This window comes from Grampus griseus, assembly GCF_964374135.1.
Source record: "Grampus griseus genome assembly, chromosome: 3".
In the NCBI taxonomy this organism is placed as follows: Eukaryota; Metazoa; Chordata; class Mammalia; order Artiodactyla; family Delphinidae; genus Grampus; species Grampus griseus.
Genome location: NC_139019.1, coordinates 54082749 through 54106167, shown reverse-complemented (window position 1 = coordinate 54106167; position 23419 = coordinate 54082749). Strand labels below are relative to the sequence as shown.

The 23419-nt window shown below is 43.8% G+C and overlaps 1 protein-coding gene across 4 annotated transcripts in view; it reads right to left on the bottom strand.

The window, feature by feature from the left end:
* Positions 1-410: 410 nt before the first annotated feature.
* The window catches only part of PIK3R1 (phosphoinositide-3-kinase regulatory subunit 1), a 168493-nt gene continuing 145484 nt past the window's right edge, over positions 411-23419 (bottom strand). For 2 of the 4 annotated variants that reach the window (XM_082651159.1, XM_082651158.1), the window contains exons 5-16: positions 22313-22444; positions 21329-21530; positions 21041-21120; positions 9389-9491; positions 8737-8835; positions 8438-8618; positions 8062-8187; positions 7202-7344; positions 6818-6994; positions 6651-6719; positions 5787-5957; positions 411-4680 (exon numbers count right to left, since the gene is read on the bottom strand). In XM_082651159.1, coding sequence (XP_082507285.1) covers positions 4491-4680; positions 5787-5957; positions 6651-6719; positions 6818-6994; positions 7202-7344; positions 8062-8187; positions 8438-8618; positions 8737-8835; positions 9389-9491; positions 21041-21120; positions 21329-21530; positions 22313-22444 — 1673 coding nt within the window. In that variant the 3' untranslated portion in view covers positions 411-4490. Of the gene's footprint in view, positions 4681-5786; positions 5958-6650; positions 6720-6817; positions 6995-7201; positions 7345-8061; positions 8188-8437; positions 8619-8736; positions 8836-9388; positions 9492-10901; positions 11273-12977; positions 13429-21040; positions 21121-21328; positions 21531-22312; positions 22445-23419 lie in introns of those variants that run through there. The other 2 variants (XM_082651160.1, XM_082651161.1) reach the window with 2 other exon arrangements.

The following is a 23419-nucleotide window of genomic DNA, read 5'->3' as shown; positions in this document are numbered from 1 at the left end:
CTCACAGTGTCCCTGCACTGTGCCTGTTTCAAAGACGCAGCCTGTAGAACAGAGAGACAAAGCCAGATACCTTCACTAACGATAGTTTGTAGAGAACCATTCTGAAGGTTTGGGGTTGGATGGTGAAGGGGAGGGATTGAGGGACAGTAGAGATCACATTTTTTTTGGACCAAGAACATGCCTTGCAATGACATCACCTAGAGCTACTTCTTTTCATCATTAAGGATATAGTGAACCGATGTAAATGACACTGAGCCATCATTCATGTGTTCTTCTCGCTTGACAAAAATGAGATAATGTAATGACAGTGAAAGGGGGTGGGTGGGAGACTCCAGGAGAAGCAACATTATTAACCGAAAGAGCAAGAGAACATATGTCTTCGGTGATCACTGAAATCTCAAACCATAACCTAAGTTTCAAAACAAACTTTATTCTGTTTGAAGACCTAATACAATGCATTAAAGCAACTTAAAACAACAAGACATAGCTCCATTGAATCTATAGCTTGAACAAATGTCAAGGAGGCACAGTCCCCCCGCCCCCCGCCCCAGGTGCCTTGTAAAGGCAAAATTACAACTGACCATGACATCCTCCCTCTCGTCAAAAGACCAACTTTACTTTAACAATGTCATAGAAACAGATTTGTAAAAACGTCGAAGAGATCGTAGCTTTAAAAAATACACACATATAAATGAGATTTTTTTGTTTGTTTTGCCTTTTTTTCTTCTGTTTTTAAATAGCAGCACCCTGGGCAGCTCACGCTCTCTCATGGTGACAAGTTCCAGGTGAGGTCGGTTAGTGTTTCCAATGAACCCAATTTCGTTCATAATACTAGTAATTTATACTAGTAACTTATATACCTAGATTTCTAAAAAATAAGAATTTGGCATTTCAGAACTTTGTCCCATGTGAGGCATTATGCTATAAACTGCCCCTTTCTTAAATGACCCTGAACTCCAATTTCAGGGTCTGCTCTCCAACTGACTTGGATACCATGCATAGCAAAAGCACAGTTGTTAGAACCAGCAGAATTTTTCTCAAAAAGGAACATCAGTAGGACTTCCCAAACACGTTACTAGCTCATAACCAGCTATATGACAAAGCAATTGGTTCCCCACAGTGACGGCTCACATGAACACATTTTGGCTTGACACACCGAAAACGAGGATTTCCGAGTTCAGCGAGTCACGTAGACCAGCTACCCGAGAGGAGTAACTTTTAAACAACAGAAACAAGCCAAAGAATTATGAACTTCTTCTCACTTCACTTGCAAACACTTTTCACCTTTGTAAGACAAAACAAAGCAACTTCAAAGGAAAAAAAAAAAACCCCATACACACATACAAGAATTGTACTAGACATTGGCTTGTTATGTACTTGAACTCAACGACTGTGGATCTGTTTTGGCTGAAAGGTGTACTGGAAACACAGTCCATGCACATATACATATATACATATATCGAGGGCCGTGAAGTCGTCCGGTGTTGCAGACGCAGGCTTTTTGCCTTTTCAACGTGGTTATGATTTTTCCCTCATGTATTATATCAGATCCCAATGCTCCCAATTCTAAAGCCCCATCACAGCCTCTCTTCAGCTTAGCTTCTGGTTCGTATCTTCAGGATGCTGCGCTGGGTGGGGAAAATCAATGCGTGGATGTAAGCATGTATCAGGAGGGCCTCTGCTGTCTCCATCCCTAATCATAAGCTGCTCAGTGTGGTTAGGAGATGAATGATTAGACTCAGAGCCCTGCTGGTCAAACATCTACAAGGACAGATGTGATGGCATGCCATACGCTGGCAGAAGGGTACTAGGCACAGGCGTAGCATCATAGGTAAGTTGTGACTCATGGTGACAGGAAACAATGAATCCTGCCTTTGCTGGTCAAAGAAAAACCTACTGCATTTCTGCTCGTGAGAGGCAGAAATAAGGCAAGTGCCTAAATACCATGCCATCTTGTGAAGTGGTGAAGCAAAAACGTGGACAGAATGGTAGCTTTTTAATGCAATATTCCATCTCGGATCTTATATTTTAGAAATTAAAGTTCCTTAATAGCATACACAGATGTGCTACTAAAAAAACCACCAAACCTAGTTGATAAACTACTATTAACTAATGGTTGGGCTTCTGTATGACATGGAAGGATAGTTGTAAAGGAGACACTCAGAGAATAAAACCAGGGGAATCGTCAATTGTCTGGAGATGTGAGGGAGATGGTCAGGTCAGTACAGTCAAGTTTGAGGGCTGACAGTCTGGCTGTAAGACTGACTATTGCTATTGATATGAGTAGCTTCATGTAAAAAGGAAAAAAAAAATACATTCTACAGCTGACTGAGTCAGCCACTAGACTGATTCTTTCAAAAGAATTTTAAAAGGAACATTAAAGAAAGAACAAAACAAAACCCCCTTCCCCCCAGTATTTGAAGGAAAGAGAAATAAAGCTGTGGTGAATCTAAATAGGAAAGGAAAACTGAAGTTGTTAAGATTCCATTTTAATCTCCCCATTATTCCTCCCAACACAGGTACAGTTCCCACTGAACCCAAAGGCTTTTGCATATGTAAATTGGGGAGAGAGATCTCTTGCTGTCGCCTTCAGTTGGCAAGAATACTCTAACAAGCCCTTCCTTTTCCCCACGGTGAAGTGTAACACATACAATTATTTGGGTGAATGAGGACTGGTACTATGATTCCTACAATGGCCATGACTTGAACAAGCTCCCCACAATCGGGGCAGGAACGATTATGACCACGTCTATTATTTGCTTTCTGATCTAAGTTAAGTTGAGTGGAAAGCTAGGAAAATAGCAGATATCCAGATAAAAATATCTTTTCAGATCATGCTTTTTCTACAGTGGATGTTGGCTGGTTGTTAACGGGTAGTCTAATGTGAAAGAGAGACAGGTTTTCTAAATGCAGCAATGATACTTTACTTTAAAATGGGTGTTTCCAACAAGGGTGAACACTGCTCCAGGACCCTGCCTGCCTGCCTTCCTAAGGCCTAGCATTCCCATAGGTTTGTATTTGTCATGAGGGTATAGTAAGTAGCAGATCAAAGTGGGAAAAGACTTCACTTTGCAGTGATCCACTTCTCTGTAATCACAAGAAAGAGAAAGTGCATGCCATCCTGCCACCCTCCCCCCCACCTGTACATCCCTTTGCTACATTCCCCTCCCTAGAGTCAAGAAGTTCACAATTCTTTATGAAACAAACATTGCCAGGTACCGTATCTTAAGTCTTGAAACAACATTGTTGAACTCAGCCATACTTTGTCATATTCATATATCTTTCTCTTTTTTATTGAATAAAGCAGCTTTGAAGCTTATCAGGCACTGCCCAACAAAACATTTAGTCCAAAAAAATCTGTTATGAACTTTTTAACCTTGGGCTAACAGCCAAGTACTCTGTACAAGAAAAACTGTAAAATATTTCATAGTTTTAAATCTGAAGCCATTTTTTTTTTTAAACTGGCATCCTGTACATTTCTTCTTTTTTAAAAAAAAGGTAACGAGTAACAAAATGAATATTAACAAAAAAAAAATCAGGGACAGTGTTTTCAAGCAACAAAAATTGGGACAGTGTTTTCAAGCAACAAAAACTGGGGCAGGGGAAGCTTATTCTGAAGGTACGTTTAAAACAGGTAACAACGATGAAAATTAAGAATTGCATAGCACTGTGAATTTAGCCTTCAGCACAACAAAACAGAAGCTATTTGGTATTGATACAAATCCATCTATTTGATAGTTAGTCATTCAATATTATGTACATATTTTATATACTAAATGTCATTTTGAAGTCCTATTTTCCAAGCTCCATTTTTCTGTTGGTGGGTTTTCTTGGTTTGTAGAGTTTTAATGAAACACTTTCTGGCACTTTGCTACAACAGAATTTCCTCTGAACGTACGTGAGCGGACGTTCCCCAAAGTGTCCCCTGTGAGCGGAAGTGCCTTTCTGCTACATATCGGTTCATTTCGTTAGAAAATGAAATAATCCACAGTGCGATGTGTCTGGGGCCACCGTGCACGGCAACACCCAGGCTGGACTGAGCGACCCCAGGCCAGGGCTCGTCAGCCCGTCCCCGCTCCGGTCTCCAAGGTCCCAACTCTTGAGCTGGTAAAGCTTCTGAAAGCACGAACAAGCACCATGGTTAAAGGCCTCTTTGTCCCTGCACGCAGAGATTTTTGCATTTCTTCTCTTGGTGTCGTGTGTGGTTGTGACTTTAAATTAATCCAAAAAACAAAACCAAAAAGAAAGGAAGAGGAAAGGAAGGAAGGCTAATTAAGCACTCCAGACGAGGAACGGTGGTCGTCGCCCAGTGCGAGCCCGCCGCGTTATGTGTCTTCCCCTACTGCCGTGTGATCGAAAGCTCGAGTCACCTCAGAAGACGGGCGGCTGGGTGTCCGCAGCTCAGTTCCCAGGTCGGGCTGCAGGGGAGCCCTGTGCTTGCTGGAGGCCTCGGGGAGCTGAAGGTGAGAAGCAGGCGGGAGGGCGGCCCTTCATCGCCGCTGCTGCGCGTACACCGGGTAGGCTAGCGTGACGTTGAGGGAGTCGTTGTGCTGCACGAGGGACGTGTGTTGGTAGTGGAGCACCAGTTCCTTCAGGGAGCTGTACAGGTTGTAGGGCTCGGCGAAGCCGTAGCCCGTGGCTGTCTTGTTGATGACGCAGTGCTTGACCTCACCGTCCACCCTGCACATGGAGAGAGAGCACAAGGGCCTGGGTGAGCTGGGCCAGGATGAGGCGTTTTGGGTAAAAGCATCGTAAAAAGCCCCGATGCAGGCAGCCTCCACCTGGGGACCAGTCCTGGGGGAGCCCTAGACTCGTGGAGTTGTCCCTTGTCACTTACTGGCTGAGTAACTTCGGGAGGTAACCCAGCTTCACTGAGCCACTGGGTTGCCATCTTTAGCATGGATTAAAAGGGAGACAGTAGTCATCTGTCTGTAAGAGGGGAGCTTTGAGAAATGAGGCGGTGTACGGAAGGGGCTTGCTGGATGCCTAGAGTGCGGTGAGCAGGCAACGGGTGGTGACTTTAGCCGTTCCTATGAGCGCTGCCGCCCAACCAGAGTGGTACCATTACAATTATTAACAGGATTCCTCCTTTCAGGCAGGCCTGGAATTGTCCACATACCTCTCCATCTATTCTCCTATTCCCTTGCCCTCACTCAAAGGTCTCATTTCTTTCCTGTAGCAATATTTCTCTGCTTAAATGGAGGGAGGTGATGGGCTATAAAATACGCAGAGACCCTTTCTCTCCTAGAGGACATTCATGTCTCTGAAATAATGTCAGTGAACCAACCTCACTCTTCAAAGTACCCCCGAACTATTACATAAACAAAGGAAAATAGGCCATAGGACGGAAATGTCTTCTCTTGGGTGTACTCATCTCAGGGACAGTGAGCAGGGTCCTTTCTCTTACTGTTTTAACCTGTCGCTGATGGGGACTTTACCTGTGGGTGGTGCTTCCATGTGGATCGCCTCAGATTCTAACTATACGGAAGCCCCCCCAAAAAGCAGCAAGTGTGGCTATTTCCACTTGAAAGACGAAAAAGGAAAACAGGACTTCTCCCAAGCCCTAGTCTCCCACCTAAACAGCAGGTTTCTTTCTACTCGACAGCCATTCCTGCCTAGACTTGAAAACAGTAGGTCTCATTTCCTCTTCTCCACCGTTGTACTACCGTAACACTCTTAAAGGTTAGAACTTTTCCAAATCCTTGCCCGCATGGTTGGCTGGCTGAATGAATGAAACACCTCCTTGAGCTGTCTGACGAGACAAATAATTGGCTGGGGGTACGTACACTACGGAGCACGCGTAGCAGCCCTGTTTACTGCTCTCCCGGACCAGAAAAGTGCCATCTCGTTTCCCTCGCAACAGGTTTTCGGCTTTGTTTCGGTTGCTGCTGCCAACATTCCACGTCTTCTCGTCGTGGTGGGGCAAATCCTCGTCATCTTCCACCAGCGAATATTGGCTAGTAGAAGAGAAGGTTTCTAAATGAAGTACATGGCAGCCAGCAGCCTGCCCCTCTCCTTGCTTCGATCTAGTTCCTGCCCCTCCTTCAAGCAAGTCAGGCCAGCGATTGCGGGTCTGACTCGACCAGCCTCTCTGGCCTGAGTTTCCTCATTGAGTTTAGCCTTCAACCCCCACCCCCACCCCCGAACAAAGAGTTTTAGTAGCACTAAGTGATACTCTTCCTGTTTTCAAGTCAGTCAGTAGCTACCTGCGGCAGACAGCAAAGTATTAAACCATCCCGTTTGTCCAGTTTAGATCAGGAAATTGATTGACTAGGAGGAACACCAGTTTTCAAATAATTGAAACAAAACATATACTTAAGCTTTAAAAATATGCTAAACAGGGTTGTCTCCCCCCAACACCACCCCCACCCCCACCCACATTGGTCCCAAAATATGTTCGGATTTTCTAGACGGTTCCAGGACATCATCACGGACACAATGTCACTTCAAAGCCCCATGGGGTAAAAGGAAATCTGCATTCTCCTTTGCTAAACTTTCCTTTTTTAAAATTCTGGGTAATGAGACTGATAATATTTTCTCCTACGAGACGTTCCATTCCTCACTTGCTCTGCAAACGAAGCAAGTTGTGCATTTTCCTTAAATGAAAAAACAAACACCCTTGCTACCTCCCATCTGTGCTAACTACTTACTCTTCGGTGTTTTCATTGCCCAGCCACTCGTTCAGCTTCTTCTGCCGCACACCTTTCTGAGTCAACCACCTGGAAAAGAGGTTTAAAAGGAAAATGCATTAAGAACCTATCCTTGATTTTTGCAATGACCAATCATGCACGTGCAGGGTTCCATTTCCAGTACATACATCAAGTATTGGTCTCTTGTCTTTCTCAGCTGAATGAGGTCTGGTTTAATGCTGTTCATCCGTTTGTCGATCTCACGATACTCGGCAGCCTGCTTCTTCAGGTCCTCCTCCAACCTCCTTCTGCTGTCGACAATTTCACTGATGCGAGACTTTAACTTTTCATAGTTATGCATAATCCTGTAGGCAAGAGCAACGCATCCATAATTACCTGGAGCATCAGGAAAGTTCCCCCAAGGTTGCAGTATTGATTCCCAGCAGTTTTCCTCAGGTAAAGAATGCTTTCTCTCCCTGTCGTTTCACAGAAAGCGAGGTCACCTTTAAACAGTTTAAGAGAGTTGTGGTGCTCTAGCACATGGGCAGTGGAAACCCTCCTGGGCCACCAACCTTTGGATTTCTTTCTCATTGCCTTCGCGTTTAAACTTTTCTATGTATTCTTTGCTGTACCGCTCCTGGGTTTGGCACTGTTCTTCAAATATTTTTATGGTTTCATTAAATGCTTCAATAGCTGTTCTTTTCATTTGGATTTCCTGCAACCCAATTTTAATAAGACAAGGTCATTCCTTTCACAGAAAAGACAATTTCTTACGGCAAGACACTACCAGGACATTTGACCGGCGCTACTATGTGGCACGCAAGTATTTTGTTAGCAAGGTGGGACTCAAATTCATAAAAGCCCTTAAAATAGTATCACAGAAGCACACATTTCCTTTGGAGACTTTTCCCAGTCTCTGGAAGATGACTGCTTGACAGTTTTCTACAGTTTTCATCTTCTTTAAAAACCATTCCACTTTATCAGCAGCTTATGCCATCCTTTTGCTCCCTCTGGCGGTCCCAGATACATGATGGTCTAGAGGAGATTAAAGCCTCTAGGAAAACAAGGCAGTACATGTAGCCTCAACCCTTTCATAGTAAGGGCATCGCAGGGTTAAATCCCCATTTCAGAGGTTAGACAAGTCTGTGGCACTTCCAGTATTATTAGCTTTCACTCTAAAGAGAATTCTTCAATCTGCCGTTACACCAATCCAACTTAATTTATTATTCTGATACTTACAGGCTTGATTTAAAAGATTTATAGTAAGTAATTATTAGACTAATCAACGATTCACAAATAAATGATCTCCCCACTTTCTTACTGGCAAAAACTCAACCTTTTAAATTCTTTTTCTGAAGCTGAATATAACATGCATTAGCTTCTAGTAACTAAGAGCTCTACAATTTTAATGTGATTTTCACAGAAAACTCACCTGGGAAGTACGGGTATAATCTTCATATAATCTATCATATTCCCGACTTTTTTCTTGAAATTGAGTGTTATATTCATGTAATTTTTTCCCTACAGCTTCAATATTATCTTCTTTGACAACCTGATCCTGGAAGGATTAGAAGAAAATGGACAAAATATAAATTCAGTTGATAAGGTACTTATCTGACATGGGAAAAATCCTCAAACAATGGTCATTTATTTTGTGAAAGTATTTTATTGAGCCACTATACACTTGTGATCACAAAAGTACAGTCTGAACGTTTTTCAAGCTTGATTACATGCAATTCATCTGCTTCAAAATATTTTCTAAACATTAAAAGTACCTTTTTAAAATATTAACATGAGTATGTGATTACCTGTTGGTATTTGGACACTGGATAAAGTAATTTCACATCCAGTTTGGGATTATACTGAGCTAGAGATTCATTCCGGTAGTGGTTTATCAGTTCAACCACAGAGTTGAAGGTTAATGGGTCAGAGAAGCCATATTTCCCATCTCGGTGAAATATTTTGATTAATTTGTTATTTCCTCCTTTCCTGCAAATGCAATATATAAATAACGGCATTAGAATTCTCTTTAAAAAAAAAAAAAGCGTGTTCTCCCATCCCCTTTAACACGCCAATTTTAGAATTTTAGCCACATGCCCTAACTCACCTTAGTGTAAGAGTATAATCACCGTGCATTTTAGTAGATGCGTCTCGTACCAAAAAGGTCCCATCAGCTGTATCTCGAAGTTTTTCATTCACTTCTTCCCTGAAGTGAAAAGAACATGAGACAATGCTCACCTAGTGGATTTGGTGATTCTCGTGTTACATGTTCTTAACTGTATTTTCAGAGCTTAAGAATTAACACACAAGTCATTCTGACAAATCAGCACAGAAAGTCGTGATCCCCAAAAGGTTTCCTCCCAACTCTTCATTCCCCTCAAAAAAAAAAAAAAAAAAAAAAGCTGAGACTAGAAATGCCACTTTAAGCTGATAACATTAATTCTTAGAGTTTTGGTCTAATAAAGAGAGCGACTTTACACTCTGCCTTGAGGCAGTGCCACTTCACCCTGCTGCCCCCCTGACAGCTCTGTCAGTAATGAAACTTCTCGGGTATTTAATTTCCTGTGGCATCCAGCACCCACAATTCCCCAGAGCTCAGTGACTTCTGTGGTCGTCTTTGGAAGGGAACCAGCTTCATGCTTATGTTGGATGATAGCCTAAAAATGGAACTTAGCAAGCTGGTGCGTTTTGCTTTTCTTTCTCTTCATCTAAAACTCCCTAGCTCTGGTGAGAAACTCAAAGAGTCTCTGTAGCCTTACCTCGAAATATCTCCCCAGTACCATTCAGCATCTTGTAAGGACATATTGTTATTCATACCGTTGTTCGCTACAGTAGTGGGTTTTGGTGGTTTAGGAGGCAGTGCTGTAGATGAAGGAGAAAGAAAACGTTTTTGCAGTCCCAGCTACAAATAAACGTTTAAAAGTCGACCCAAGTTCCTTTAAGTAACATTTTCAACTGTGAAACACAGCAATAATGCACGAGTCCATGAACCTTTTCTTAAAGAAAAAAAAAAAAAAAAAATCAGAAATCTTTTTGACTATAGACCATAATGGAAAAAAAGAGAAGAGCTTCGAGACCAACAAATAAAATGGGCTGGCCATGTGAATGAATTTCAAAGTAAACCCAGACTCAGTCACGACATTTTCTACTTTCAGGTTTGAGTTGAATTAAAGTTTCATATCTGGTCAAATCTATCTAAAGTAAGAGACCACAAAGAGAACAGCAGAAGGAATCACGTGGTTTGGTTTTAATTTCCTCCTCTTATTTAATTATAAAAGACAAATTTGGTTTCTGTCCTCCACAAATGCTGCTGTGGTAATAAAAAAGCTCACCTACAGGAATATGTTTTAAGAGGCGGAATTGGGTTTCTCTAATCTTAGTATTTCAGGCACTGTTCTGCCAAAAGCCACTTTAAGAAACTCCTCTGTGACCTCAATCTCTTTAGTATTCATGATAATATTCTATTGGATAACTGTGCTCTATATTATGCCAAGAGTGATTAAAAACCATATCCCTCTTCCTCAATGTCAAATCAGTATTCATGTACCAACTGGTGACAAATAAAGACTGCAGTGTTTCTGAATTTCTTAATTGGGAGGAAGGCGAAAATAATTGAGAAAGCAAAATAAGTCTAGGATGTCTAGCTAAATTCTAAGTCATAAGTTTTAAAGCACTGTTATTATTTTAAGCAAAAAATGTCAGGAGTCTAGCAGGTATATTTTATAAAGACCGAGACTCAGTAATGGGAAGAAGCCAACTTCTCTCACTGCAGTATCTTAACAGAAGAGAGAGCAGACAAAGTCTCAACATTTGATTCAGAATAGTTTCAGGGCACCTAGAACTGAGTTGCAATCACTGCTACATTTGATAGCAGCACTGGTACATGCTTTCTAAAGTACCGAGTGTTATCACTGCAAAGTGCCACACTGTCCTCATCCACTGTCAAGAGAGAAAGCGGCACCGAGGTTGCATCCTTTTAATTAAAGGAACGACATACAACAATATAACCCAAACAGCAACAAAAGACACCAGTGAAAAACTGGAATCCAATTTATAGCCATTCAACTAAGAATAAGCATTTACCCCACACAGCCTGACTTGCTCCCACAGGCAGTCAAACCATTTGTTTCATTTTCAAGCTATGAGCAAACTCATTAAATTAGAACAAATGAATAAAAACAGACATCCAAAGAGGAGCTGTTAACCGTAGTTGTCAGAAAGATTAAATGCCACAACATTAACCAGCTTTCTACAAGAATACTGCAGTATTACCTGGTGGATCCATTTCTATATAAAACATCAAGTCTGTGCCACAATTTATATCTGGCTTAGCATATTCTAAATCCAGGTCTTCCATATTCCAAACAGTGTTGTACATTTGTGCGAGAGTTTCCTGGGCTGAGCTCAGTTATAAGAAAAGAGTCCGGCTTTCTTTGTAATGGTGTCTTGGAATTCATTTCAAAACCTATAAGGGGCTGCACTGTAACCTATGACATCACACACCCCAGCCAATCAAGTCAGAAAAATGTCACCAGACCACTCCTGCTTCATCATTTCTCTTCTCTACCAGCCTTAACACAGCCCCAAATCTCACGAAGATCCTACATTTAACAGAACTGCAATGTATACACGCTCTTCGTTTCAAAAAGGTGTTTAATCTGACTGTTCTTCTCTAGCCGTGAGTTTTCTAATTCCTTTTTTATTGCTCCGTGCAGCATGGTACGCTCCGCTCTTGGCAGGTTGACAAAAGCTGATACGCTGCGGCACGTAGCTTCCCCCCCCCCCCCGCCGCACCCCCAGTGCATCTGGGTTTATAGATAGCCCGGTCATTTCTTGGTTTAAAAATCTTACAAAGGCATCCAAATAGTATACTCAAGATATATTTTAAAGTCCTAAAATGCCTCTGATATATATTAAAAGCAGGAAGGATCAAGAACTCTGGATATTTAATTTTAGTCCTCCATAATTCACTGCAAACTCAACTTATACACTGTCACAAATGTGCTACATTATAGGCGGCACAATGGAAAAAAGGTAGAGGCAAAAATCTCTATTAAACACTGCAGTTAAAACTATAGAATAGGGAATGAAAATGCAAAAAAAGAGAGGCCACATATCAGAATGTAGAGTACAGGCAGAGCTATCTTTGCTAAGTATTTCTCACTGATGAGCCCATCTTCAGATTTACTGGGCTAAATACTGCTTGAGGGGGGAGTGGGTGATGTAATCACTTGTGTGTGTGTGCGGAGCGGGGGGGCTTTTGTCCCCTCCATCTCAAATGCCTCACTTTGGGAAGAAATGTTATTATTCCTTCTTAGCAGTATTTAATGTGAGGAAACCAATTCCCCTATAAATCTAAATTAATGTTAGTTCTCCTACAGTGAGAGGGGAGGAAGGGAGAAAAGGTTCCCCCCACCCATATAAATGTAGTTAATTTAAAAAACTAGAGTGGGCTGTGTGATCTACGTACATGTGTATGTCACATATTTCTGTGACAATTTAAAGAACACAGAAGCCCTGGAAATTTATTCTTAGACGTTCTGTCAAATTTGGAATCATAAAATATATAGAAATAGAGCAAAGGCAAGACAGCCTCTGAGCACTGTTCACGTGTCTCTCCTCCAGTTTAATTCAGTTTCCCACTAAGGAGGCAGGCAGATTCAACCTATACCCTCCCACCGTCTCCCACTCACAGGCTCTCTTTGCCTAAAGGTTGAAGTAACCCTAAATGCAAAGAAAAGTGGTGGTGGTGGGGATATGTCCTCAGAAAAAAAAAAATCTTAATTTAATAAAAATGTTGACCCAAGTCCTCCCAGCAGCTGTGGAGGGCAGCGCGACAGCCCGGAGGGGACCTGTCCCCCATGCCTTTGGGAGCACTTGGTGCAAACCGGTCCTGCTGCTGGAACCCATGTGGTAGACCCCGGGAGGAGGGCAGGGAGACAGGTGACTTTCCACGTCTCTCCCAGGCCTGGCCAGGCCCCAACTTCCAGACCAGCACTTGGTAATTTCCTCCTTCCCCATTTCCAACCGAAGCCCCATCTCTCCCTCACATTGTGCCCCTCGAGGAAATGGGGGAGTGTCTCCCCTAATCTCTCATCTGTCCTCCCCAGGCAGCGCTTACTATCTCTCCCGCTCTCCCTCCCTCCCTCTCTCTCTCTCTCTCTCTCTCTCTCTCTCTCTCTCTCTCTCTCTCTCTCTCTCTCTCTCTCTCTCTCTCTCTCTCTCTCTCTCACACACACACACACACACACACGAAGACAAACTGCAGAAATGAACCTTTCAGAGAAGTCCCCCAAAACAGTGAAACAGCCAAGGGGCAGAGCTGTGCCCAAACGAAAGGCAACTTACTTTGCAGGTTATGCATTTCAACGGTTTCCCTTAGAAATGCCTGTATCCGACAACGGAAAAAAAAAAAAATCCGAAAAGCGATTCCTCCAGCCTGTGCGGCGCAGGACCCCAAGGCTCGCACGCGCCGCCGGCAGCAGCGCAGCTCAGCGCCCGCCGCCCGTGCAGAAGCCGAAGCCGGCTGCGCGCCGGGGCCGAGGCTGCGCCGGGGAGGGAAGGAGCCCGGGCGGTCGCACGTCCCTCTCAGATAACGATCGCGGCTTCATGATTAACTTGGGCAGGTTCAAATATTTGCTGAGCTAGGGATTTCGGGTGGGGGAGGGGAGCCCAAGTCCAAGTCGAAGTTGTCATCATCGTTAACAAGTGGCCAGTGCCAGCCCAGGTCCTCCTCCTCCTCCTCGCCGAGGAAGTGAGAAGGCCATTGTCAGGGGACCTAAAATAGGCTCTCGAACCGGCTGCGGCGGCGCGCGGCTCGCAGGCTCGCGGGGCTCAAGTGGCCACAGTGCAGCGAGGCACTAGGCGCTGCCAAACACAGGAAGTGGCTGAGCTAGTTCAGCAAAAAATAGAATCAAAGCCTTGCTTGTAAAGGCCTGAACCTCTCAGAGCTGCCCAGAACACCGTGCCTTGCTCGCGTCCACCTCCTCCCACATACCAGCACAGACAGCCCCGCAGGTGTCACAGGAGAGCCCGGCGGAGCCACCCTGCAGGGAACAGGTTTCCAAACGTTTCCCAGGAGGAGGCTCCTCGGGAAGAGTATTGCGCCTCGGCATGGGTACACTAAGCTCCGTTGTATTAAAAATACACTCCAAGATAAAGACTCTACTCTGCAGCTGTTTGTATGAAGTCAATTTCAACTCCTGTTAAAATGGCCATAAAAGGTCTGCCTGCATGAGGTTGGTGCAGATGCTACATGGAGCAAAGGACGGGAGGGCAAGGAGAATGGCACACCTTTCTAGAGGATTTTTTTTTTCCCCTTTATTCGAAAAAGTTGCAAGGAACCAAACTTAGGACTGTTAGCTACTATTTAAAGAACTAAAATTTGGCCAAAGAAAATTTCCACTCACATCAGCATAGACGGCTTTACTGTTATCCCAAGAACCTTAACCCAATGTAAAATCCCAAAATCACTAGCTTTAAAACCAGAAAAAAAATTTAGAGATCACTTCAATTCCCTCATGCTACACACACACACACACACACACACACACACACACACACACACACACACACACACACACACACACACACACACACACACACACACACACACACGTGTACGCTTCTCACCCAGAATGAAGTGGTTTGCAATAACATTATAGCACTAGGACCAGAACCCAGACTTCCGATGTTTGGTCCTAAACTCCTTTTTCTCCACTCACTTGCCCTGCTCTTTACTTCCCTCTGCCAGAGAAAGTAGAAATTAACAAGTGAAACTGAAGTTAATTTCTTTTAAGCCCCATGCAAAAACTTTCACACCTACAACAAAACTTTTGTTTTCTATTTTTAGTTTAATTAAAAAAAAGAAAGCTGCTTTCTAATTATCTTTGAAGAAACACAGGTTCTGTCTATAATACCCTCAGACTCTGTATGACAAGGTGACCCAAAGGTCACATGCAGTGACAAAGGAAGATCTAGGGGCTGACACAAGAGTCCACACAGGCAGGAACCAGCTTCAGAATTACTCGCAATATCTGGGAAGTGCTGCTACACTCACAATGAAAGTGATTTTACAAGCTCTCCTTTGGTGCAATTGAGGTCATACGAAACACCTACTTTTCCAACTGGCAAAAAATTAGTCTATAAGTGAATAGACACAGTTCCTGCCAGCTGATCACAGACACAGGGTTAGTTCACAGAATACCCTTGCCCCCTGAGCTGCATAATCTTGCCCTACTTTAAAAAATAGTCTTTCTGAAGCTGGGAACTTTGGAAACATCCGTCACTTAAGCATACCTGTCTGGATTCACAGGATATGTCATGTCAAAACCTTCTAAGATTAAAGTGTTCTCTAGTCTGACAGTCTATTTCCCGTTTCAGAAGAAAATTATCTACTGGGAAGTGGCACACTCTCTACTTAGAGAAAGTCTTAAAATAGATTTGAAAACTTTGCTTCAAATTTCTCACAATATGTACAATCATTTACCCTAGAAGTTCTATTATATTACTCAAAGTGTGAGCTGAGTCTTTTCCCAATTTTAGTCAATTTAGTGATCGGCAAAAAACATGCTCTTCATTAGCTTAAAAAGGGAGCCCTCTGCTGGTAGAACAGAATCAGTAACTTCTGCTCCAGAGAAAACGGTCAACTTTCTGTGTATTTCATTCATCTCCCACTATGTCCAGAAGTTCACACAAAATAAATATAATTGCCCAACTGTCACTTAAATCTGTATGATTCACTAAGAAATCACTAATAAATCAAATGCACAGATGTCATAACCTTGGAAATATTTTTCACATGCCTGCTAATAAGCTCTTGTAAGAAAACTTGTATTTTAATTTCTGAAACCCAAAGCCTAGTCTACCACACTGGAAAACTTACATAATTGAAAAACTATCTTTACCTTCTAGATTCTTCAAAACACTAAGTCTTACTACTTTTCTCTCTCTCAAAGTTTTGCAAAACTCATTTCAGAAGCGAAATGAGGCCATGTGTCACTTCTCAGCAGGTGTGATCTAGTCAGGAAAATGTCCCTTAATCATTAAAATAGTGCGAAAGTTACAGACCGAACACTGTATCTCATACGTGCCAATCACCATCAAGCAGCAAATGCTCCACGAGCAGCATTCATCCTGCACAGCTTCTTAAATGGTTTTTTGTCAAGGGCCACGATTTATGAACAAAAGCCCATTTGAAAAAAAACCCGTTTGAGAAAAAAATAAATGAGCCAAAATCTTCTTTTAGGGGTTAAATTAATGCCTCCTTTCATAATTTTAACTTAAGACAACTTAGGCCAGAGCCCTTCAGGATGATGTCAATTCTTTAGTGCACATCCAGGGCTCTGAATGACCCTGCACTAAGAAAAATGTCCATTTGAATTTACAAATAAACTCAGGTTTACAGATGCATAGAAGTGATACATTCTACAAAGTATCTGAAAAGGTGCGCCCATTGCTGAGTAGAAAAAAGGACCCCTTCTCCACAATTGCCCTCTCAGATGTCCCTTGAGAGAAAGAGAAGGCTGCACTGTGAAAACAAAAGTAAAACTGAACTATACCCGCCAATACATCTCCTGTTCAGAGCACGAATAAAACTTCCTATTTTTTGACAAAACCTAGTACACGCCTTGCCTGCTTACTCCTGCCCCTCTAAACACGTGCAGCTTTTTCAAACTTTCACTTCTCACCTTTGAAACAACCTTCTAATGTCAGACCACATTTTAAACCCAATAAAAAATAAATCAGAGAAAAGTAAAACTCTTTGAAAGTCATTTCCTTCTACCTTAGTGCTTGCTTTAGTCTTGGTTGCAAACCAAGCCCAGAGCATTTAAAACAAGATTCATGAATCGGGCTCTTCAGGATGAATGTTTTGCAAATGCACCAGCGGTTAAAAATTAACTCTGACAGGTGTAGAAGGGCAGGGGGGAGAAAGAGTCATTTATTTTCCCTCTGGGCTTGAGGGTGCAATATTAAACTTCAATTATGCTACATTAATATTTCTGAATATATCCATGAAATCTGAAATATGTAAATACACTTATAATGGGTTTCATTCAAAGGCACTCAGTGTTAAATGGTCCGTTTTTACCTTAGTTGCCCTATAGAAATCTACTTCAGCGACCTAAGGATCAGTAGGGTAAACGTAACACGAAGTGATTCAAGAAAACCCGCTGTTCAGCTTTAACCCTTTTAAAGACTTTTAGTAACAGAGAACAGCAAACTGTCAACCAAGTTTGGAGAACTTACTCTGTGCTTAGCCTTTCAAACCTTAGTTTCCCTCCCTACAGGAGGAGAAGCCTTCCTTCACAGGTATGCTGGATGCATTAAATGAGCTGGTGTGTTAGAGTTCTTTGAAATTTCATTTGGATGACTATTATGCTGTGTCCAGTTCCACGCTAAGAAGAGCTGAAAAGGAGAAGCCTTTGTCCTTGAGAAATGTAGCTAAGCTGATGAAACTACCAGAACAACTACAGAACAGTTACGTATAAGAGGACAAGGGGCTTAAGGACATAAATGTAGTGAATGGGTCAAAACCCTGCACATCAAGCAGGGGAGGAGCTCCCTGGGTGCAGATGAAGAGGATGGCACTGTTCGGGGCCACTGGGGACGGCTGTGCACTGTGTGCACTGCGTAAAGGCGCCTGGGCAAGGTGTGGTGGGGGGGGGGCGGCAGCGGCGCTGGTGCTGGTGCTGAGATCCAGGCGCCTCCACTCCCTGAGTCGCACACGGAGCAAAGGGCGTCAGACAAAGGCATCCTCCTCCCTCCAAGCAATGCGCCCACGGGGCAGCAACTGCCCACTGAGTGTCCTTTTCAGATCTGCGTTTAAGTCCCCTCCAGGCATCCTGAGGCCAGGCTCCGCTGGTCGGGAACATGGGAATGTGGGACCAGTGGGGAGAACAGCCTGATAGGATTCAGACGGCACTAACCAGGAAGGCGGCTTGAGGACATGGAGCCCTGAACGAGGCCAGCTCCGGCAGGGCCTTAAACGCCAGAGCTGACACAACGACACCAAGGACATACTACAGGGTCGTAAGCTTCAGTACTCCTCACCTCATTTAACGCTCATAACCATCCCAGGAGAGAGGCGTTATTCCCATTTCACAGACTGGAACACCGTCTGGAAAGGCTGAATGGCCCGGTGATGAACTCGGTAAGTAAGCAACAAGAGCTGGGATTCAAACCCAGACGTGACTTGCACTGTTCTTTCCACTGCATGACACACGACGGAGCGACCTTGAGCCTGATCCCCAAAGCTACCAACAGTCGCACTGGGGCTCTTCACTGTATGTGACCCATAGGTACAAATATCACCTATTCTTGGTCTATCGCTTGCTGGAAACTTCGGAGGACTTTTTGACTGGACACTACGGGCAGTCCCACTGCCCACGAAGGTTCCAAAAGCCCAGGTAGCAGACAGAGCAGCAGCCTGGTGTCTGGGCCGGGTGCCCCACCCCCGGCAGACCCATTCCGGCTCACACTGGTTGGGGTGGCACCAGGTGAAACCGTCAAGCTCTGTGGTCTTCAGTTTCTTCACGTGCAAACGGAGAGCTGGACAATGCATTCAGCTCTCAAGTGATGCTTTTTATGACGCTGTCACCTAAAATATTTACTGCTTTTTCAAATCCAGTAAAAATATCAAGCTGTTATTTTTGTCCTTTCCAATCTATTTTGAAGAAATCTTTGAAACTCCTTGAACTGAGATGCTGTTTCTCCTTCCCCTTTTCAAATTGTACCTATTCTTCGAAGCCCACTTCAAGTTCTTTTTTTTCCTATGAGCTTTTCCTGTCTACTAAAAAAGTCACCAACCACATCTCTCAAATCCTTTTTATACTTACAGTACACACCCTCCTGCCCAGAATTTAATGAGACGCTGTGTGCTAACGGGTCTTATTGCAACTGACACGCTGCCTCACACATCATTAGCCCTGCCTATCATCTCAAGTTCTAACTGATAACAACTAGAAAAGGTGTCTATTTGCCCCATAATAGTCTTGCTTGTCCTCCACCCCCCAAATATCATTCAAGCACTCATTTCTATTCATGACAAAGTTACTGCAAATGGATGACTTACGAGTGTTCCCTGGAGATGCGCCGGTGCTTCCCAGCCCACTGGGATGAGCACATGCAGGAGTAATGATGAAAGACTCCATGAAAACATCCCATTCCTACCAGGCCAAAGAAGTCATTTCTCTAACCCAGGGTGCCCTGCCAATCATCTGCACTGGAGCCACTCCTGAATACAAAGGTGTTAATGAGGACGTTGTCCTGGGGTGGGTAGTCTGTTTTCACCAGTGAGAGACGCTGAAGCAACCTTTTAATTCCCTAAGTCCCATACGATTTGCAGAATAGTTGACAGAGATCACACAAAGGGGGAAATGCCTCCAACTAGGACTTAAAAATTACTTGGATGCAATTTTTTGGAAGAGGCTGCATGTGTTCTGGGATAGTCTAGCAACGTTCAAGGCTTTATGGATCGTTCTTGAACAGAGCTGATGGAACTAATCCATCTGCCTTTGAAACTGATACACCAATTTCTTAGTAGAAGGATGTAGGTAGGGTCTATGACATAGCAAGCAGTCTTAAGTGTGCATTATCAAAACAGATGCAGATGAAGCTTTTCTTGGGTGGAATTAGGCTGAAACTGAGAAAGACGTTTAACCAGTTTACACCAGAAGCAGAAGCATTAAACTCCACCACTGATTCTACTACACCCCGTGTAGCAGAAATTCTCGAAAACTCCATGCGATAAATTTGCTTGTGGGTATGTGTCAAGCCCTGTCTGGCTTTTAGCTTCCATGTCTCCCCCCTCTCCAGAGAGCTGGCCACTGAGAAGACTGGGCACCTCCCCCGCCTTCCCTGCAAGCAGGGCCCAGCTCTCCCTCTCTCTGAGGTGGACCTCCACACGGGTCAGGAGGAAGTGAAAGATCGTAGCTCGATCCTTTGGCCGGGGGTCCTGTTCTGTTCTTGTTGGTCCTCTTTCTTCCCACCCATGTGATCAGTCTAGGAGTGGGTAGTCAATAAACGGCTCCAGTGCCACGTTCACACCTGCCCCTGTCCCCTCCCCACAGGGTACTTCTAATCTACCACTGCATCGTTTCCTACTGAGCCCAAAGGCAGCCTTTGAACACCAACACAGAGCTCCCAAATCCATTATCGAGTGACCCAAGCAGTCACACGATATGACACCTTTTGGTCACCCTCTGAAACTCCAGTCCTGGGCCGCACCTGTTGACAGATTTCTCTGATGCGGTTTACAATCCAGGGTATCCCTGTTACATATCCTGCCTGCTGGGATTTGGAACACTTGGAATGGACCAGGCTTGCCTTACGTAGTATTTATGCTGCCACTCTTACCTGTGGATCCCGTATTTTGGATCTGTCAACAGAAGCCCTTCCCAATACCTGTATCATGAGTGGTTACCCATCCATCCTTTATCCCATCCCTACAGGTGGGTTTTAAGTCTAGGCCCTCACCTCTCTGTCTGCCCCTTCCAGATGCAAACAAATGAGCCTAGCTATGGAACACCTTAATAAAAAGCACAACACAGTCCGCCATTGCGTGACTGATATCTGGGTCCCCACGTTTGCTCATACAGAGATAAGTTTGGTAATTTGCATGAGTTACTCATAATAAATAATAAATTCATGATGTTTTAATTAAATTCCAGACATAAATTCAGACTACAAGCAACACCTTCTACTGGTCCTGAAACTCCACTTCACTTCTAGGGCCCTCATCACTTTCTAAATGACCAGCTCACTTTTAACCAGTATACAGCAAAGTAGGGTTGTTTAGACTTTCCACAGTAGAGGAAAAATACATCAGTGTAAATGAAATCCACTGCTAACTCGGTCTACATTTCCCGCTTTGTTAAACGGCTAATTGAATGCCAGCCTGCTTTCACAGAAGTGTCTGGCTTGCTCGAACTTGTTGCAGTAGACCCCTAGTTTCATACTACTTGCATTATTATAAATGTTTATTTTGACAAGACATTTCTCAGCCTACCTGCTTCCAAAAAACACATTCCAAAATACTTTAAATTATATAGTAATTATAAATCCCCTACTTTGTAAGTACGAGAAAGAAAAACAAAAATGTCAGCAACGAAAATCAACGCCATAATTTATGCAACAACCAGCAGCATCAAGTTAAGGGGGTTGGGGAGCTCTCCCAGCAACCCTCACCTGAAACCAAGACCACGTAAAAGCCACAAATATCAAAAGCTGGATAATACTGACCCATAGCGCTGCTGCCCAGCTATTTTCCCCTTAAGTCATGAGGTAACATGTTATTATGGATCTCAATTCCACGAGAAACTTACGGCACTTCAGAGGAGACTAAAAACCACCATTTTTCAGGCTCTAAAAAACAAACAGTGAGGGTATTTTAAATGTTCCGAAGGCATTACCTGGTGCAGGCTGGCGTTCATTCCATTCGGTGGAGATTAAAATTTCTATAACTTTTATGAGGTGTTCAGGATTCTCAGAACTATAAAAAAATAAATAAAAAAGATCCATTAGATACCTTTTTCCCCAAACAACAAACTTATTTTCATTTCTGCATATTCAAATGAATGTGTCTGATGGAACTATGTACAAGCATTTGTGAACTGGTATCTTCAGAAGGAGCTTAATGACCCATAAACTTAGGACCACCCTCATCACCCCAAAATCCAGGTTGCTCTTCTATCACTTACCTGGCTGCTGGGAATCTGAAAAGCAGGGGGCTGAAGAGTTCAGAGAGTACTCTTGCATTCAAAAGATTTTTGCTGGACGTTTGAGAGAGCTTGAAGAAATGTTTTAGCAAATACTGCAGCGTGAGCCAGTACTGATGAGGTATGCTGGGCGACCTAATGAGCTTCTTCAACAGCTGGATGTATTCTTCAGAGCTTTGCACTTCTACAGGTGAAAAAAAGAAAGAAAGAAAGAAAGCAAAAGGAATAAGAGACTGTTTCTAGCTGTTAGTGAATAAACACTTAGAAAATTTCTGTTCTAGCTACCGAGGGATCACTTAAAACCAAGGCATCAGAAACAGCAGACAATACATTTGCTCTTCTCATTAGAAAAGGCATTACGAGAAAGTCAAAATCTCAAGTCAAATGGAAATGCAAGAAACTCTTGGTGTACAAAACCACAAGAAGTTCTCGGTGTGCTGCCGTCCATGGAGCGGCTTCGAGTGTGATTGGCTAATTCGGAGGAGCATCAGATAAGTCTCACAGGTTTTAACTTTGAAGGTTACGAACCACAGTTTCCTGTCCCCAAAGCACTTTAACTGAGCATTAGCTCCTAAAACGGAGAGTCCTCTTCCCTCAACTCATTTTCTAATGGCCACTGGAGGAAGCTGATGGGAACATCCCCAGTCCCTGGGTCCTAGTCCGGTCCCCTGAATCCAGGGATGGCACTTGGCACGCTGAGGCATTCGCTGACGTAGTGAACCTTAAAATACTGATAAAAGGTTAACAATTAGCCATTTCAACATGTGGACGGCCTTCCTAAGCAAACTAGAATCTGGCTCTTCTATCGGATGCCCTGGTAAGGGAGGGAATTTGTGCTGATGGGGGTGGGGGCAGACCCCTCCTAACATTTTCTAAGAAATCTCTCTTTATCTGCAGCCCTGGAGTTGACAAGTACATCCACATCTCAATACACGTTCAGGGAGGTTCTCAGAAGACACAACACACCTGGGGCTAAAGAAACCATTTCATTGTAAATGGCTACTGGAATGACAGGATTTGGTAAGTCCAGGAGATAGCGTTTGAAAGCGTCTGCTAAAACGTGCACATCGATCATTTCCAAGTCCACGGAGGCAGCATCTATGGTAGAAATATGCAAAAAAATTTTTTTCAGACATTTTATGCATTGGTTGGGCCGATTTTCTGAATGTGCGACTTCAGTGTGACACATGAAAGGAAGCAGTATGAGGACATATGTAAGATGCTTGCGTATTTATGAGCAGTGTTTCTTGCAGGGGTTGCTCCTGGCATTTCGAATAGAACGTTTTTCCCTTGTGTAGGTCTGTCCCCCACCCTGTAAGCATTTAGCATGAAGGCCCCTGCCCACAATGCCAGGAACACATTCCCAGACTTCGGGGGCAACAAAAAACAGGGCTCCTGCTGTGGGCTGAAATGTTTCCCCTACAATTCATATGCTGAAGCCCCAACTCCCAGCACCTCGGAATATGAATATATTTGGAGACAGGGCCTTTAAAGCGGTGTTTAAATTAAAATGGGCCCATTAGAGTGGACCCTAATCAATTTGACTGGTATTATAAGAGGAGGAAATTTGGACAAAGAGACACCGAGGGTGCACGTACAGAGGACAGGCCATATGAGGACACAGCAAGGAAGCGGCCATCTGTAAGCCAAGGAGAGAGGCCTCAGAAGAAACAAAACCTGCCTTGATCTGGGACTTCTAGCCTCCAGAACTGTGAGAAAATAGATTTCTGGGTTTTTTTTGTTTTTTGCGGTATGCGGGCCTCTCACTGTTGTGGCCTCTCCCGTTGCGGAGCACAGGCTCCGGACGCACAGGCTCAGCGGCCATGGCTCACGGGCCCAGCCACTCCGCGGCATGTGGGATCTTCTTGGACCAGGGCACGAACCCATGTCCCCTGCATCGGCAGGTGGACTCTCAACCACTGCACCACCAGGGAAGCCCAGATTTCTGTTTTTTAAGCCACCCAGTCTGTGGAATGTTGTTATGGCAGCCGCAGCAAACAAATGCAGCCCCCCACAATGTTTGCAAGTACGTTCTGGACGGTGGTTCTGCCCTGATTGAGAAGGGTTCTGTTC